The following is a 19,376-nucleotide window of genomic DNA, read 5'->3' on the forward strand; positions in this document are numbered from 1 at the left end:
CTGGAACTGTCCATTCCTTTCAAGGAAGTCTTTCACTTACTAAAATTCCAAGTCACAGTGAAAGGCCAGCAAGAAATGTACTGTACTCAAAAATCATTTATATGACCCATGCAATGGATAGCTCACATATCTTTCTGATGGCTGTATTCTGATGTTTTCGACAAGAACCTACACATTCTTGCCCATTAGGGTATCCCTCTGGTGGCTTGGGCACACTAGGAAAGACTTGAGCCGATCGGAAGCAAGCCACTTTGACCATTAGGGACTGAGCAATGAGAGGCAGCAGTCAGAGGCAGTTTGAACATGTTTCTAGTGGGGAAATTATTATTGCCTCAGTTGCAGCCTCATCTGAGCTTAACCTCGCAAAAGTCCATAAGAGTACCAATGCCATTATCGGTGGCAAGGTATGGCTTAAATCAGATTTTAAACTAACTCCAGGAAATATTTTCATGGTTTATCTGTTGGAAGAAATCCATCTATGGTGGAATATAGAATCTCAGGTAAGTGAAAAATTATCTACCCATTCTGCCAGAACAAGGGCAATGTGCGCATGTTTCACAGTGAGTGTTAATTGTACTACTTTGGAATTAGATGGCTTGAGGCCTATTTGCCCTCCTGAAGCTTTTGTATGACCAGCTCTTGGGAGGTAACCGTGACTAAGGGGTGTTGGTGAAAATATATAAAATGACGGAGATAAAAATGACTACAGACAAGTTATAATCACTTATAATCCCGTGGCAGAGGAAGTCCTTTCAAATGTAGATGTTTAGTTCTGCAGAGACAAGTCTTTGAACCCATTAAACATTGAACTGATGAAAATTATAAAAATAAATAATTCTTCTCTGGAGGAAAATAAAGGCGGGGGAGGTATTTCATCAGGTGTTTTAACTAACAGGAATTCTGTTTGTCGGGATTCCCGTAACTTCCTCTCATATAGACGCATGAGCCATCTTCAAAATGATTACAGGATTACAGGAATATATATTAGCTGAAAGAATATACTCCTAGTATTGACAGACAGGAGACAATCATGTGGTCCACCTGGGTCCATACTGCCATTTATTTCTGAAACCCATCTATGAATAATCTTTGGGTAAGTGTGATGCAGATTTAGGTTTTGATGGATGGGATACTGCAAGACCGCCTCATAACCAATCTCACTTCGATATCAGGCAAGCCTTTCTGTTTAGTCTGTAAACAACCTTCATCTGTGGCTGCCAAGTGGAGATCAAACCGCAAAGAAACTGATTTTTTCCTTAAGCGAGGGTTGTCTTTAAAGAAAGAGCCTTCCCATTCTTTAATCACTTCATCTACTTTCTCCGTCCTGAAACAATAAATTAAACATTATACTGATGAATGAGTGTGGAACAGACCTTCAAGCTAGGATTTCACAAAGTGATGGGAAATGGCTTGACCCGACCACACACAGAGTTTTTGTTTAGTCAGCTGAAATACGGGGGCTGGTTTTAAAATCTGTATCCCTCAGGAAACGTGATGGCAAGTTGCAACCTTTCTGCAGTTTTTTACTTGTAAAATAAAAGGCGCCCAATTTGCTACTCATGAACTTATGCCAAACTGAAGTGCTGCCCTAGAAAAATGATCAACCAGGATTTCATACTATGGAAAGAAAGACACCCATGGAAATCTGCTCTCACAACCTTCTTCAGGACAGAAGGCGGAGAGAAATTCTGTTGAACTAAGCAACACTGATTTAAGGATCTGCACTGAGTTTTTAGGCTGCCTTTAGTACCAATGGTTGCTTTTGTTTTGTACTAATTAATGTTTGCTAAATGCCTCTGTGGATGCCTTTTAACATTTGGGGTCCAGTCCTATATACAAGACACATCAACACTAAAAATTTAAAGCACATTTAAAACATATTGTTCCCGCCAAAGAATACTGGGAACTGTAGCTCTGTAAGGAGGTAAACTACAGTTCCCGGGATTTTGGCGGGGTGTGCGTGTGATGGGCTTCAAATGTGTTTTGAATTTATAGTATGGTATGGTATGGTATGGATGTAGACCGCTATTGAACACAGTGAGACATCTGAATAAATAGTCCATCACTCATTGGCCTATTTTGCATTTCTTGGTAAACATCAGGTTAGTTAATGATTTACTGTGAATCTGCGATTTTCACTTGCCTTGTTCCTTCCCAATAGCTATGGGAGAAACAAACCACTATAACGGTTTGGTTGTCATGCAGACTGTGTACTGTGGTTTGCTTCCCTCAAACAAACCACAACCAATAATCCAAAAACAACCCACAGTGGACCTTAAGCCATCCACACTGGGTACCCCTATCTTGTCTGAAAACAAGATGATACTATGAAGCAAGGTGAGGTTGCTACTTTAACTGGCAAATGTTGCTCGTTGTCAATGCCTCACTGCGTTAAACTTCTGCAGGATATTTTTCTGGCGGATTTTGTCTCTTGTGGATGGAGGTGGTAGTATTAGTTGCCCCCCCCCCAAAAGTCCTAAGCTCAACCCGCCTCAGAGAACATTTCCTTATTGCTTGTAAGCGCTCTGTGCTGTTCAGTTTCACTTACTGTATCGTTCCACAAGCCTCTGCACTCTCTTTTGCGACATTTCCATTTAAGACTGCTTGCTTTGTCAGTATTTCCACTTTTTCAATCTTGTGCGCCTTTAGCTCATTTGCTGTATAAATGAAAACAGAAAAGAAAATGCAATTTTCACTGTTATGCAGGAACAGGCATCAGTAACCGTATATGACCCCCCCCGGTCCAATTAGAAAATGAGAAATGGTAATTAGTTGATCATCAGAGGATGTGAGGTGTTCGGAGAAGAGGAGGTTATGCGTTTATAAGGAACGGTTGTAAGCCTGAACATGGTTATAACAAACAAACAAACAAACCACTGTGTGAATTGCTATACAGTTGTACCTTGGAAGTCGAATGGAATCCGTTCCGGAGGTCCGTTCGACTTCCAAAATGTCTGGAAACCAAAGCACAGCTTCTGATTGGCTGCAGGGAGTTCCTGCAGCCAATTGGAAGCTGTGGAAGCCCTGTTGGAGGTTCGGCTTCCAAAAATAGTTCACAAACTGGAACAGTCACTTCCAGGTTTGCGGCGTTCGGGAGCCAAAATGTTCAAGAACTAAGCTGTTTGAAAATCAAGGCACGACTGTATAGCTTGTTAGTTATGCCCTGCATAGCTCACACGAGACGGCTTACGTATCCTGAAAATGCAACACAGTTTTAAACAACACCAGGCAATCTAAATAACAGTACAAAACTATTTAAAAACAGAGGCCAGTTAAAGATAAATAGAATGTCAGTAGAAATTTCAGCAGCTTGAAATGCCACATATTTTGAAATGGCCCATGAAATAGAGTCCCAAATTAGGGGTTGTGGAGTGACCTGAAATAAACAGGTTTTTAAAACCCACTTATAGGTTTAGGATATATGTACTCCTATGTAGCAGAGGTCCATAATATAAGGGGGCCATCACAGAAAAGGCCCTGTCTCATGCACCTATCAACTTTATAGATGCGTCTACATGTAGGGCCCTGAAGTAGTCATCGTGCTCAGGCAAGCTTGTATGTTATATGTAGGTGGCCCTTCACATAACATGGTACCAAACTGTTTAGAACTTTAAAGGTCAACACCAGCACTTTGAGAGGAGCCCAGGAACCCACCGATAACCAAAGCAAATGGTTCAGAATAGGTGCCATACATTGTGATCACCTAGCCCAACCTATTCTGCCCATTTGAAGTTTCCAGAATTACAGAGTTGTCTCTTATTTCCCAGTGGGTTATTTTCTTAAACTCCTACAAGTTCTGATTCACATTCAACTTTGCCTAAATGGTGAGCTGTCTTTTTATGTTAATTCCAGGTCTTAAGAAAACTCACATGAAGGTAAGATAAACGCTATTTGGCTAGTGGTGCGCTTTTTGTCGCCTTTTCTGTCTTGACACGCAGAACGATGAAACCTTGAAAGAAAAGGAGGAAGAAACTGTAAGAATGTAGAATAGGCCTGCTTATCGGTAGATCCTTCTAAATTGGGGGCTGCCAGACTTCAGGCTTGCTGGATATTTTTTGTTTTGTTGGTGCATATCAGGTTTCGATATCCACCAACCAACCAACTATAATAATAGTTGGGGGTTGTTGTGCTGACGTACACTTGGAATAAAGGGGCAGAGCACAAATTAAATCCAGGAATCTGCTTTCAGTAACAGAACTGAGCTCAAACATCCTTTCATACAAGAGCTTTCTGGTTTCCTCGCAAACATACATTGGCAGGCAGGCAGGCAAGCAAGCAAATAAACAAATAAACAAAGAAAGAAAGATAACCTTTACTAGCCATAGAACCCTGGCTATGCTATAGGTCATGTGTCGGCAAACTAAGGCCCGCAGGCCGGATCAGACCATTGCCTTCTGGATCGGGCCCGCGAACGGTCCAGGAATTGCCACGTGGATTGCCAGCATGTGCGTTCTTTCCCTCTCCCTCCCTCTCCCTCATACGGCAGCGACGCTGGCGCCTCCTCCCTCCTGGCTTCTCCCCGCCCTGCCTAGAGGAGGAAGGGGGCTGGGCTTTGTTGGTGTCAGCAGCAGCAGCGCTTGAGTGGCCTCCATTTTGAGCAGCCCCGCTCTGGAGCCCTCATCCTCCTGCCGCTGCCACCCACCCCTGCTGCTCGCAAGACACAGGTAAGCAGCCACTGGGGCTTGTGGTGCTCTTGCATCATCCACCCCCCCAAAAACATAGTCTGGCCCCCCACAAGGTCTGAGGGACAATGGACCGGCCCCCTGCTGAAAAAGTTTGCTGACCCCTGCTATAGGTATTTGAGGACTGTATGTGGGTACCTTTTCTCCTCCCTCTCCAGCAGACTGCGGTACGTAGCTATTTCTTGCTCAAGCCTCATCTTAGTGTTTAGTAATATTTCGTGTTGCTGCAGCTGCTTTTCAATCCCTTGCCGCACTTTATGTAGCTCTCTCTCTAGGCCTTCAATCTCTGCTTCCAGGTGCTTCAGTTGTGTCTGGTACCGCTGTTCTGTGGTGCGCAGAGAATTTTCCAGACCCTTTTCCTGTTAAAATTAGATTACTGGTTTCAATTCCTGAATGTACTTCTAAAAAGCCCAGGACCATTAAATTTTTTTTTTGAAAAACACACATACACAATCAACTTTACATTTCAAATTAAATTCAAACTAATTAAATCAGTATTTGTCACAAACCTTTATATTCTGAGCAATATAAAACGTATAGTCGTACCTTGGAAGTCAAATGGAATAAAACATTTTTAAAAAAACCCTTTCCTTCAGACGGCTCGGGGGTCGGATAACTCCATACCCTCCAACATTTTTCCAATGAAAATAGGGACATCCTAAGGAAAAGTGGGACATTCTGGGATCAAATCAGAAACTGGAATGGCTTCTCTAAATCAGAGATGTCCCTGGAAAATAGGGTCTGTAAAGTTACCTTGGGTACAGTTAGCCCAAGGGAAAACAGCAAGCAATTTCACCTCCTCTCTCTGCCCAGACAGCCCAGCTGCTCAATCAGACTTACCACAGCATGGAGAGAATCAATTTCCATCTGCATATGGTGCCACTGGCGTCTTGCTTCATTTAGCTCTGCCCTGGCTGCTTTTAGCGCTTCCTCGTCTTTGCTCATTCTTTGACTAGTGGCTTCTTCTAGCTGCAAAGAGGAAGAAGCATTGGCTACATCACTTCAGGATGTCCCATACTGAAAATTTCAAATTTGGCTGTGTGAATGAATCTTAGGTTCCTGAAACATACCCGGGTGCACAATTCATGTCTTCTTCATTTTATTATACTATCATTGAAACAAGATGGTTCTGAAGGGACCATTTCACAAGTGGGAACAAAAGCAAAAATAAATAAAATGGACGGGGTGGTCATAGGTCTGCCTGAAAAGAAATGGCATATGTTCTAACCCACCTCACCCCACTTTGAGCACAGGACATGGTATCAGAAGGGACTTGCTGCCTACAAACTGAGAACAAAATGCTAGAGCAGAGTTTCCCAAACATGGGTCTCCGGCTGTTTTTGGACTACAACTCCCATAAACCCTCACTAGCGAGACTGATGGTCAGGGATGATGGGAACTGTAGTCCAAAAGCAGCTGCAGACCCAAGTTTGGGAAACACTGTATTAGATATAACAAGATGGGCTGTAGAGCTCTGTGAGTGTGTGCCGTCTACCTCACACACCAAAATATTAAGATGAATTTATTAATGACTGCAAAGCAAGCCCCACCACTATTCTTTATTGCAGGGATGGGAAACCTGTGTTTCTTCAGGTATTGTTAGGCTACAGCCACCATCATCCTTGATAGATCCAGTGTTTTGGGGTGATCAAAATGCCGATTGCTCTGGGCCATGGCATTCCATGTGTTTCTCCTAACTTCAGGCTTAACATTGGGGTGGGAGAGAATGTTCTGCCTGCATACAATCTGAGGCAAGTACAAGGTCGCCAACACATCAGAAAGGCCGATGTTGCTCTTGTATTTAATGGTGGATCCTGTGGATAGGATCTGAAGAACTCAGCAGCTGCTACAAGGCCAGATTTTCATTCACCACAGGATCTTTAGTACTAATGCTTAAACCAAGATGCCTTCATGCAGCTCAACCTGATATGTGCCAAGACAGACACACTGAAGCTCAAAGAAGACCCAAGAAGAACCAATTGCACAATTCCCTTTGAGGGACTTGGCATGTTTCAAAGGACACATTGGCACAACTCCAGAGGTCACTCCATAATATTGTTTGCTTATTTATAAAATGCCATCCATATACAGTACAGTGGTACCTCGGGTTAAGAACTTAATTCGTTCTGGACGTCCGTTCTTAACCTGAAACTGTTCTTAACCTGAGGTACCACTTTAGCTAATGGGGCCTCCCGCTGCCGCCGCATGATTTCTGTTCTCATCCTGAAGCAAAGTTCTTAACCTGAGGTACTATTTCTGGGTTAGTGGAGTCTGTAACCTGAAGCGTCTGTAACCTGAAGCATCTGTAACCTGAGGTACCACTGTACATGGCACTTTACAAAAAAGAGGTCCTTGCCCCAAAGCTCTTACAGTCTAAAATAGACACAGAGGATGGGGGGAATGGAGGCAGGGAATGAATATGCAGTTACTTCAATTAATATCACATATACCATACTTTTCCGTCTATAAGACGCCCCCATGTACAAGATGCCCCCTTTAAGAATTTAAGAATATGGGGGGGGGGGCATGGCACAGAGTTGTTGAGCTTTTTTTAGGGTGGGGATTGCCAAAAATCGCTCACCTGCATGTGTCGCAAAATCTACCTCCCGTCTGTCCCATCGCCAGCAGAACCTGCCAATCACCAGCCCAACTGCTGGAGCGTCAGCCAATCAACAGCACCCATTGACGCAGCAACCAATCAAACGTCCAGCCTATGCACTACCCATGTATAAGATGATCCCCCACTTTTAAGCACGATTTTTAAAGAAAAAACATAGTCTTATACACAGAAAAGTATGGTACTTTGGCTTTGTTCCAATGGGAACTAGGGAGAAGTTCTAAGGGCTTCCCAGAAAATTCTAGGATGCAGAAATATACTGTTAAGGACTCACTGAAGCTTCTCGAGAAAGTTCAATATACAGTCAAGGTATCTATGAGAAAATTGCTTGGATATCACTGGGGGGGGGGGGGAGGCAAATGGTTTGAATCCCAAAGTGCTCATTAAGTTCATAATTCAGAAACACTACTCGGTTCCTACATCAGACAACATGAGGAATCTGCTAACCTACGTACTGTATTTATTCGAATCTAATGCACACCCTAGTTTTCAAAACCTTGAAACTCAAAAAGGTATTTGCTTGCAAATGTAATATGCATTGGCAAAAAGTGCACTCCCAAGGCCTGTTCAATCTTCTCTCCTGAGAGCCGCCACTTTCCATCTCAAATGGGCTACTGTGCCCACGCCTGCAGCCAGACTCTTTGTCGCATGACAAGGCCAGTTCCTGCAACATTCACCTTGTTCACCAGTAAGGCCAAGTCCTTGTTTGGGGGGCAGGACAGGACTGGACGATCTTGAATCAGCGGCTTATGTGCTGAACGGGGCGAGGGGAAAGGCAGTGTGTTCATACAAGCAAACTCCCGTGATGCGCACTGAGCCCCGACTCACTTCACCTGGCTCCAGAGGCTTCTGCTGACCCACGTGGCTCACCCCCTCCTGTGGCAAAGATGGCAGTGGTGGCAGTGGAGTGGCAACAGAGCGACCGGGCCTCCCAGTTAGCAAGAGCTCGTCTTTTTTCATGGTGCCCAAAGGAAAAAAAGCACACACAGTAGAACTTGATCACCCCATCTAGGCAGGTTTGCAGTCCAATGCACCGTCAAATCTAACACCCCCCCTAATGTTCATGGCAGAATTTGGCCAAAAAAAGTGTGGATTACATTCGAGGAAATACGGTAATTTCAAAACCTCACATTTCTTCATCTACCTATTGGCGTTAAGCCAGTGCAAGGAAGTCTTCCAACAACAGAACTTGTATACTGCTTTTCTGTCCTTAATAGCACTGGGCATGCACCTACACAGGAGGAATGTGGTGCAATGTGTTGTTGCAGAGATGGACAGTCCTGACAAAATACTGCCCACTGGTCAAGAAATCAAATATATGGGGCCAGGCATGTGCAGAGCTTGTCTGAGGACATGGGAGGCATGGGACATTCTTGGCATGATGGCGTAAGTTCAGCAGGCCCCTGGCACCCTCCCCCCCAGGCCGACTTAGTCCTCTGAGGCTCAGGACAAGTGTACCCGGCTGCCACACCCTGCATGAGCACTATGGGACAATTCTGGAGGCAGCAATTCTGAGGCATTAGTAGACATAGATATGATAGCACTACAGAGGCTTTGGGGGATAACAGGTACTTTGCACAATTAACCCCAGATAAGGATGTTTGATGGCTCCACTTCAACAGTGACTAGGCATCATCTGACATTCAGAAAGCTCATGTTGTTACTTTTTCCCCAAGGTGCTTCTGGAAAAACTTGTCTTTCTGTCTTCATTTTTGTAATTACATTTATTGGCAGGGAATTAAAATAGCCCCCTGGCCAAAAGCCACACACTCCACATTTGTACTAGAACATGTGAACAATATATAATATTTGAGTCTTTAATGAGAATACATAATCTATATGTAGGACAAAAAAGGTTAGCCTTAAAAACAAGAAAGGAAACAATGGTCTGAAAGTCACAAAATGGATCACAGATTAAAAGGTTTTTTTAAAAAATAAATAAAAACCCCCTAATAATAATTTCATGTATTTATTAACCCAGATAAAGCCTGGACTATATAATTTTATTCAGCCTGATGGATCTGGTACCTGTTTGAAAATGCATAAACATTGTTGAAGCATCATATTGGATTTGACTTCTCATCTGGCTGCTAGAAAATAATTGCCGGCAACTAGTTCAGACATAAGTTGTGGATTTCTACTGACACATACTTCTGAGGTAATATTTTTACAAATACCTAGCTTTGTTCCTTCTGGAGAAATGCACGTCCTCTGTCATTACCAGATTACAAATTGCCTTTGCATGACACATCCTCAAATGACAGGGGAGTGACTGTAGGCATGGCGGACATCATTTAAGGCCTGGTTTGTGCTGTTCATGGTATATGCAGAAGAAATTCATGCTTTAGGATGGTTATTTATGCATTTCCAGAAGAAGAAGAAGAAGAAGAAGAAGAAGAAGAAGAAGAAGAAGAAGAAGAAGAAGAAGCAGCAGCAGCAGCAGCAGCAGCAGCAGCAAGTACATCCTCACCACAGAGGTCAAATATATGCATGAAATTTGCATATGCAGCTAATTAATATGTATACATATAGGTTCACATTTAGAAAAACAAAAATGCTTGCAATCCAGGCAGAAACACGAAATATGATATGAGGATGAATGTGACCTGTATGTTTGTTCAGTTTGATGCTGTTGGCGGGCAACTTCAAGGCTCCAGTTGCTGTCCCTTCTTACGGTTCTTTACTGGGGGCTACACTTGCCAACCTCCCCCCCCCCCGCCTGCCATTCTCCCCTGTATTAATCCCCTTTCCATTTCATGCAACTATTAAGCTCACTTTTCACCTCTCCAGTTCCATTTCTGAAGGCACTTCTCCCCTTTATTCTGTAGCCTGCTTTGCACCTCTTTTCACCTTCACCTTCATGTCCATGCCTCCTCCTGCTCCTCTTTTTTTGCCTCTGACCCTTGATCACAAACCACCCTCATGGCAACCCCATGCATCTTTCTCCTTCCACACATTGCAGTGACTAAGCACCCTTGCCACCTTCCATCCAATTATGAAGCTACTGTACTTTTCCCTCCTGTTCTGCGGACACTTCATGCCCCAGCTTTCATGCTCATCCCCTTCCCTTGTCTCCTACTCCCTGCTTTTTTGCAGCCCCCTTTACACCCCCATTTTCACTTTCACTCCCTTTCCCTCCTCAACTCAACCTTGAACACGGACCACCCCTTTTCCTCGACTCATCCTCTCTCCTATTATAACAGCCCCATTTGCGTGTGAACCATTGTGAAACGCACGGTACTATATCTTTTAAGTTAAACAGATTATTAAGACCAAGGCTGTTAGTTAGCTTATTCATTTAGGGAAGGTTAAGTTCAGCTGACGGATGTACATATATGGCTTGTTAATAAAATATCTGTTCTAAATTATTACACGGAATCTGGAACTTCATGCTGAAGACAACACATGGCACCAGGAGTGAAATACAGTGTGTGACGCTACAATGGAATATTTGAGGCCTCTCCTTCCTTCGTCTCTCTCACATGAGGTAGCTGAGGAATGGAAGAGGGAGACGTTTAAGTACAGTGAGAAGCGGGTAGCGTTGCGCGTTGAGACCTTTAAACCTCCCCCTTAAATAAATTCACACAAGATTCAAATTTTGGTTTGGTTTTTGGCAGAATTTAGGCCACAACTTTATTGATTACAGCAAGTGACTGGTTGCATAGGCTCTGGTTCGACTAGCTCCCTGCACCCTTGCAGGTAGCGCTGACCCAGGGCACCAGGATAGGTCAGCCTAGGGTGAACGCCTGGATAAGCAGAAAGCTGGGAGTGGGCTATCTCCGCCACCCAACTGCCCCCCTGGACTCAGGCACGGGCACAACTCCCTCACAGGGGTTGACCAAACCATCAAGTCCCTGGATTCCTCTAACAGAATACCCTTCACATAGGGATGGTGAGAGTGTTCTCCCATCCCTGTCACCTGAACCAGAGCCTATCCGCAACCTTGCAAGTTGTGACGATTTGCTGTGCAGCAGGTGAAACCCAAATGGCACCAGCCAATCAGCCAAGTGGAGAAAATTTCTGCCGTGCCCCTGTCCCAATGACAGACGACACACGACGGCATAGCAAGGTCAAGTGCACCAGCCCTAAATATAGGGAGAGGTGGGCGGGTGTTCCGATGCATGCACCAAAAGAGGAAGCTCTGGGTCACGTGCACAGGTATATATAGGTCCCTTGATCCATTTAGCCTGCGTCCCATTGGCCTGATTGAACCCTGCATCAAGGGATCTACCAATCGGGTGTTGTGGCTGACCAATCATTCTCACTCACAAGACAGGGTTAGGTTGCCAGGTCCCACCGCAACACGTGCCCTCTTCAAGGGAGGATCCGATTTGTAAGGGAAAAAAGTGGCTGTTTTAAACAACAGCCTGTGTTGCAGCCAGTAAAGTAGGGGATGAGTAACACTGAGATGAAAATGGCAGTTTTAAACATCAGCAGAGGTTTGAGTGAAGCTGGGGTGCTTTAAAACAGCCACTTTGCCTCCTTTCAGGTTCCCTCCCTTCTCACTGTACTCAAACTTCTTTCCTCAGCTATTTCATGTGAGAGAGATAAAGGACTCGCTGGCGTGCACCACTCTTTCCCTCAAAGGTTGATCACAAGTGAATGCGGCCTCATAGCCTCCAACTGCCCCCCAAATGCTGGGACCATCATGAAAACCCTTAAGCCATTGTGGCTTCTCACTTTCTCACACAGAATCTGAAATCCCCTTCTTTGTTGAGGTACACTAATCAGAAATGTCTTCACGTTGGGGGAAGCAGGGATGAGAGAGTTGCCGACTGAGACCTCCTCCTCTGTCAACTCCTTTGCTGTTGCTCCTGGGAGTTGTAGAAGGTGGGTGGGTGGGGGGGAGGAAGAGTCTTGCACCGGGTTCAAGCGAGGGAGCTAGAGCGGCCAGCCAGCAGAGTATTAGCAGCGGGTAGAGGAAGAGAAGGGGGAGCGAGGCAATGGGGACACTGACGTTCCCATCCCCGTTGTGGGAAGCTGCTATTCTCCAGCCTGGCGGGTCCCCATTCAGTTGGCCAGGCCAAATAAAAACAAGAAGGAGAAAGTGAGCCAGGTCAGGTCTGAAGAGAAGGTGGCGGCTACAGGAGACCATGGGCAGGAACACGCACTGGGTGTGTGTGTGTGTAGCTGGTAGGATGAAGACAGGCCTGTGGGGGGCTGGAGTTGAGGGTGTGGGGGCAAGGAGGTTATGGGGTCAAGGGTGGGCACTGGAGCTAGCTGGGCTTTGCACGGGGAGGGGTTGTATGTATCCTGAAAAACTTTAATAAAAATCTTAACATGCAAAACCAACAAGGAAACAGCCCCTCCCCCGCAGTGATGCAGAATTTGAGGACAGTTGGAGGGTATGAGGCCTGAAGAAAGTTCCTCACCCCTGCCCTATCCTACAGCTTTTCTGTTGACCCAGGGCCATTGGTATATAGGTATGTAAGCCTCGTTTTTGGGACACGGGTGCAGTGGCGTAGCGTGGGTTGTCAGCACCCGGGGCAAGGCAAGTAATTTGCGCCCCCTAACCCGTGGATTTGCGCCCCCTAACCCTAACCCCCAGATGTTGCGCCCAGTGCGGCCGCCCCCCCTGCACCCCCCACGCTATGCCACTGCATGGGTGGCACTGTGGGTTAAGCCACAGAGCCTAGGACTTGCCGATCAGAAGGTCGGTGGTTCGAATCCCCGCGACAAGGTGAGCTCCAATTGCTCAGTCCCTGCTCCTGCCAACCTAGCAGTTCAAAAGCACGTCAAAAGTGCAAGTAGATGAATAGGTACCACTCCAGCGGGAAGGTAAACGCCGTTTCCGTGTGCTGCTCTGGTTCACCAGAAGTGGCTTAGTCATGCTGGCCACATGACCTGGAAACTGTACGCCGGCTTCCTCGGCCAATAGAGCGAGATGAGCGCCGCAACCCCAGAGTCGGCCACGACTGGACCTAATGGTCAGGGGTCCCTTTACCTTTAAGCCTTGTTTTCAGCAACATATGTTGCTATCAATGGCTCACATACATGTTGCACAGAGCAGCTGGGTGCATTGAGATGTGGGGAACCCAGGTCCAAGTTGCTGCTCTGCCGAGAAACTCTCTGGACAGGCATGTCAGTGCCTCTGGGCCTAACCTAGCAGGCTGCTGTGAGGACAAGTTGTTGTAACCCGTCCCAGCCTCTTGGGACAGGATTTGAAAGCTGCTGGAACATACAAATAGTATCATCTTACACCAGAAGCAAGCCTGCCGTGAGATAATAATAGGACCATACATTCAGAAATAACCGTATTTAAAGTGTAGCAGGGTGATAAAATCAGCCTGCAACTAGCTTACATATTTTGGTTTATGATGTGTTGCGGTACTCAGACTAATTGTCCAGCTGTGATTCACAGATGTTTATTTCTGTGTGGATGTCTAATGGTGTCATTGTGACCGGATAACCTTTAAGAAATACGAGAGCTGGAACAAGGCAAGGCATTGCAAAATACTACGGCACTCGTTTTCATCTTCTGGGGGGACACTGTAAATATTACCTCAAGGGTTAAAGCACAGGCTCCCACAACCTTAAAAGTGGCTAGAAATCTTAACCCACCTTAAAATGGCTCCTATACACAACTGCTAAAGGATGCCTACTTTATCCCCCCACCCCCAACAAAAAAAGAATCATCATCTCAAAATGAGCCAAGAGCACTATTTCATTTGTGGGGAGGGAATGGGAATCACAAAAACCTTTGCCATCCTATTTACATAAACAGATAGATGCAAAGTGACACGACTCTTATACCTTCATGTATTTCCCCGCAGTTTTTCGGGCTAGATATACTGCAGTATGAGAGGAGAAAGAACGGAATAACACACACACACACACCGCGATTCCCTTTCCCCAATAAAAGGCTGCATTGGAAAAGAAAATACTGTACCTCACAGAGGCTGAGAGAGGAACTGAGTACACATTGGATTGCCTCCTTATTCGGGTAGGTGCCTTTCTGTATATAATCATTACCTGGGTCCCTGCTGAGAGGATGGTCTCTATCTGACTTCTGGTGATGAGCGTTTCATAGTTTGCCCTGATCTCATTGAGGAGCTGGGACAGTTCCATGCTGCTCCCATCCTCCACCTTGGCTAACTCAACCTTATGGATAGGGCGAGAAGCCTGCAGCAGCAGCAAAGCATTCTCAGCCTGCAGTAAGAGTGAGAACACAGAGGGAGAGGGAGAGAGAGAGGAGGGAGGAAAACACAGATTTTTTTTTTAAAGCAGCAGAGTTCTATTCTCTTAGCAGCATTGAAGAATGGCCATTTGTTTTTTGATTTATTTCATTTATTAGATTTATATATAGCGCCCTTCATCCTAAGATCGCAGGGCGGTTCACAGAATAAAATACAGGATAAAGGTAAAGGTAAAGGGACCCCTGACCATTAGGTCCAGTCGTGGCCGACTCTGGGGTTGCAGCGCTCATCTTGCTTTACTGGATAAGGGAGCCGGCGTACAGCTTCCGGATCATGTGGCCAGCATGACTAAGCCGCTTCTGGCAAACCAGAGCAGCAAACTGAAACGCTGTTTACCTTCCTGCCAGAGTGGTACCTATTTATCTACTTGCACTTTGACGTGCTTTCTAACTGCTAGGAAATAGCAAAAGCAAAACAGCAAAGCAATAACACACACCCTTTCTCACAGACACATTTAAAAGGCTGTAGAATCAGCCAAAGGCCTGGTTGAAGAGGAGAGTTTTCGAATGGCACCTAAAGATACGTGATGAAGGCACCAGGCAAACGTCCCTGGGGAGAGCATTCCACAAATGCTTTGAAATGAAATAATTACAGAATTAATTATAATTAATTAGGTTTGCCAGTGAAATGAATTATGTAGTTTTTAGGGGAAGCCGAACTGCAACCAAACAGAAACGACGCTGATTGCGGTGAACACTGAGTGGTCCCTTAAATCCATAGTGGTGGATGGATCAAATGGGGGCCACTTCAGAGTTGCTTTTTCTCCAACACAGAGTCTATTTTATAGAGCATAATTTATTGCTGGGGGGGGGGGGACTACAAGATAAAATCAAGAACAATCTTGACTGAAATTAGACAAAAGGAAAAAGAGATGGAAAGATTTCCACATAAGATTAGTATTAATTGGCAAATTAAGACGTTGCAGAGGCAGATATCTATGCTAAAAAAGCAAGAGATAGAAAAGTTGAATTATGTTTAATGAAAAACTTTGAATTTGGCAATAAACCAGGGAAGTGGCTAGTGTATGAACAACAGAAGGAGAAAGAGAGGAAAGTGATAGTGAAGCTGCAAGAGGGAAACACTGTGATAACAGATAAGGCACTTATGAAAAAAAGTATTTCATCAATTTTATTCTAAGCTGTATAAAGCAATTTCTTCAAACTTCTCTTTTCAGTGGGCCTATTCACACACATGATTGGTTACATGTTTTATTGTGTTTCTTTGTTTTTTGATGTTCCTAACATGTTTTAAACAAGTTTTTATTTTATTTTTATTACAGATATGCTTGCCCCTCTGTGGGCTATGCTTGGGAGGGAGGGTGGCATATAGTTAAATTTGATAGACAAATAAATAAACTATATTAATGATTTTAAATGACGGTATTACATGTTTATGCCAGATCACTATATTGTGAATTGCTTTATAATTGCCTTTATAATTTCCTGCAGCTAAATGATCTAACACTTTGTGCCCTCAAGGCCTCATGAGGAATGATAAATAAGTTGAATATGGGATGTTGAAACTCGAACATCCTACACACTTTTCTTTGGAAGCCAAGAAAGCTAAATACATAATGCAACATCCTACAAACATTTCTTTGGAAGCAAAGCAACCCACATACCTAACACAATAGGTTTAAAGAGTTCATCTTCAACATTTTGTTTTGAATCAGAGAATTTCCTCACACCTCAGTTCAGCTCTGGGATTTTATTGGCACTGGGTTTTCATTTATTTATTCAAAATATTTATAAGTTGCTTTTCTTTATCGATATTCAAGGGAGCATACCAAAACAACAGGCCTACAATGAAATGATAAAATGTAGCAGAGTGATGAAATAATGGCTTAGATATATTATTTATTAGTTTATTTATTTTCTATACTGAACACGCTCAAAAATTATGAGCGACCAATAATTTCAATTTCAATTCAACCTTCCAAACAGTGGAAGTAGAAACATAGAATTACAAAACTTAAGAACTATTAAAAGTCTCCATGAAAAATGATGCAGGAATTGGCAAATGAAATTAGTTGTCTTAGAAGGGCATCTTACAAACTGGGGGCCAGTACTCTCTCACCCTGGTCGCCATACATTTGAATACACCTGGTGGGGGCATCTGAATACCATATTTTTTCATGTATAACACGCCCCCGTGTATAATACGACCCCTGTTTTTTGGGACTCCATCAATCACCAGACTCCCATATGTACTATCCATGTATAAGATGACCCCCAATTTAAACTTGAAAAAATTGAAAAATTGAAAAAAATGGGAGAAAATATAGTCTTATACATGGAAAAATACGGTAATTCCTTTTAATGGAGATCTTTGGGCTGAAGATAGCCATTCATGTATTCAAAACCCATTAGAGCAGGGTTTCCCAAACTTGGGTCGCCCCCCTGTTTTTGGACTACAGTTCCCACCGTTCCTGGCCACTGGTCCTGCTAGCTAAGGGATGATGGGAGCTGTAGTCAAAAAAACAACTGGAGACCCAACTTTGGGAAACCCTACATTAGAGCATGATGGAGACCCTGTGACCTTCCAGATGTTGTCATATCCCTCTTGCCCAGCCTGCATAGACACAGGTTAAGGATGATGGGAGTTGTAGTCCAGCCACAGGTTCCCACTGGAGCTTTGAAGGTTAAGTGAATCACTCTGAATTATGCTTTGAAAGGCACTGAGATCCAGTGTAGCTATTTTAATTTCAATGTGCCTTTAAGTATAGTCTGGTACACAACACATTGCAAAATCTAGCCTGGATAGAGCACAACTTTATCCACAACAGTGGAGGGGTTGTACTAATAAAACAGAGAAAAATTAAGACCTTGAGAAAAATCTAAGTTAATGTTTCCCATAGAGAATTCACCAGATTAATTTAAGAAGGGAATTTAGGCTCCAACTCTTTGATGCTTTAGCACATGTATTGAGAACCTATGGTTGTCCAAATGTTATTAGACTCCAACTCCCATCAGCCCCAGGGATGCTGGGAGTTATAATCCAGCAAGTTCTGGAGAACCACAGGTTTCTCACTCCATGTTTGACATGTTAACTGGATTAGAATATATATATTTACAGCCCACATTTTGGCTTATTCCAAATCCTCAGGGATGCTCACATTCAAAGCACCATAGAACTGAGCAAAACAGACTCTTTAAACCACCAGTTCTTTGGTCCCCCTAAGCGATCTGTGTGTTTTCATCCATCTCAGCCTAGCAAACTCCTTAATTGACTGCATCTATACTCCTACACTTGAGCTCTGTGTAGATGTACACAGTGCTCTTGTTTCTTCAAGCTGTGACAAGTACCCTTGTGTTTCCTCGGCCCTAGGTACGATTACATACCTCAGTGTCACAACAGGATGCTAACGATGGATGCCTCCTATGTGAACTCAGCTGGTCCAGATAATGATCAGTCAATTTTTGCAGTTCAAAGTTTCGACGCTTTGAAATAGCATCACCCAGGCAAAGATTTATCAAAGCTTCTGCCAAGTGAACGCCGCTGGAAATTGTGCTTGACGTTGATGTGCGTGTTCAAACAAGACAATATTAAAAAATAATTCAGACGCTATATTCCTTTGAATCTGAGCTCAAAAGATACTGGTGCTGCAGACTGAAGCACTCATTCCTAGCTTTGTGCTGACTTTAAAACCTGAAATACTTAAAAAAAACCAACAACAGTGGGCGGGGGGGGGGGAGTGGAGGTCTACGATCTACCGTATTTTTGGCTCTATAAGACTCACTTTTTCCCTCCTAAAAAGTAAGGAGAAGTGTGTGTGCGTCTTATGGAGTGAATGCAGGCTGCATGGCTATTCCAGAAGCCAGAACAGCAAGAGGGATTGCTGCTTTCGCTGTGCAGCGATCCCTCTTGCTGTTCTGGCTTCTGGAATTCAGAATTTTTTTTCCTTGTTTTCCTCCTCCAAAAACTAGGTGCGTCTTATGGTCTGGTGCGTCTTATAGAGCGAAAAATACGGTATGTTCCCATAAGCATCTGGATGGAAACTGTGAGACCAGGATTCCGCAATTAGGCAGGCATGTGGTCTATTCCAGTAGTGATTTTCTTACATTCTTCTCTAAACAGGGATGGATAAACTGTGGGCCTCCATAGGTTGTTGGACTCCATTAGCCCCAGCCAGCAGAGGCAAATTAAATGGTCCCAGTCACGCTCCCCCGGCCAGCGGATTGGCTGGCCGGGCTCTGACGTGGCCGGGATCCCCCAGGCAACAGGGGACTAAGTCCCCCACCCCCGGTGGGGAGTGGGTGGCCACGCAGTCCACCGCAACTCCTCCCCACTGGGAAGTGGAGCGGATCTGTGGCCCTCCATAGGTTGTTGGGCTCCATTAGCCCCAGCCAGCAGAGGCAGATTTAGGGGAGCGTGGCTGGTTCACCCGCATTGGGTGTTGAGCCGAAGCTCAATGTTGGAAGATTAGGAGCACATAAAAATAGTACTTCTTCACGCAGTGTAAAGTTCAACTAGGGAAGTTGCTCCCACAAGGGGCAATGATGGCCATCAACCTAGATGGTTTTAAAAGAGGTTGAACAAATTCATGGAACAGAGGGCTGTCAACGGCTCCTAGCTATGATGGCTATGCTTCTGCCGCCACAGCTGGAGGCAGTGATGCTTCTGAATTCCAGTTGTTGGAAGCTACAGGAGGGGAGAACGTCCTTGTGATAAGGTCCTGCTTGCAGGTTGACCGCAGTGGCCACTGTGGGAATATTGGACTAGATGGGCCATTGGCCTGATCCAGCAGGCTCTTATGTTCTTATGCTCAGCTCCTGCTCATGGAAAACCTGCGCTGTCTTTTAGGAAGAGACGACAGCAGTCTGCTCTCTTTACGCTTGGTAAAAGGTAAAGGTAAAGGGACCCCTGACCATTAGGTCCAGT

General features: G+C 44.5%; 1 protein-coding gene and 1 long non-coding RNA gene across 2 annotated transcripts; one reads left to right on the forward strand and one right to left on the reverse strand.

Annotated features, from left to right (window-relative positions):
* Positions 1-1,031: 1,031 nt before the first annotated feature.
* KRT222 (keratin 222) lies at positions 1,032-14,442 on the reverse strand. The gene is made up of 6 exons (XM_081886530.1): positions 14,272-14,442; positions 5,523-5,651; positions 4,821-5,041; positions 3,870-3,949; positions 2,549-2,657; positions 1,032-1,324 (listed from the first exon to the last, which is right to left on the reverse strand). The coding sequence occupies exons 1-6, from the start codon at positions 14,365-14,367 to the stop codon at positions 1,111-1,113; spliced, it is 849 nt and encodes a 282-aa protein (XP_081742656.1). The 5' UTR covers positions 14,368-14,442; the 3' UTR covers positions 1,032-1,110.
* On the forward strand, positions 8,484-18,139 carry LOC309355604. Its single transcript, XR_014162553.1, has 3 exons — positions 8,484-9,457; positions 14,073-14,242; positions 17,823-18,139. It is a non-coding gene; the product is annotated as an uncharacterized lncRNA (long non-coding RNA).
* Positions 18,140-19,376: the final 1,237 nt, after the last annotated feature.

This window comes from Podarcis melisellensis (assembly GCF_964234715.1).
Source record: "Podarcis melisellensis genome assembly, chromosome: 13".
Taxonomy (NCBI): domain Eukaryota; kingdom Metazoa; phylum Chordata; class Lepidosauria; order Squamata; family Lacertidae; genus Podarcis; species Podarcis melisellensis.

What these genes read in the sequence shown, in the direction of transcription:
- KRT222 (XM_081886530.1), bottom strand. Translation starts at nt 14,367, where the DNA reads ATGGAACTGTCCCAGCTCCTCAATGAGATCAGGGCAAACTATGAAACG. An exon ending in TCCTCTCAGCAGGGACCCAG is followed by an intron (nt 5,652 to 14,271) that starts GTAATGATTATA and finishes TCCTCTTTGCAG; the next exon opens with CTAGAAGAAGCCACTAGTCA. An exon ending in TTGATTCTCTCCATGCTGTG is followed by an intron (nt 5,042 to 5,522) that starts GTAAGTCTGATT and finishes TAATTTTAACAG; the next exon opens with GAAAAGGGTCTGGAAAATTC.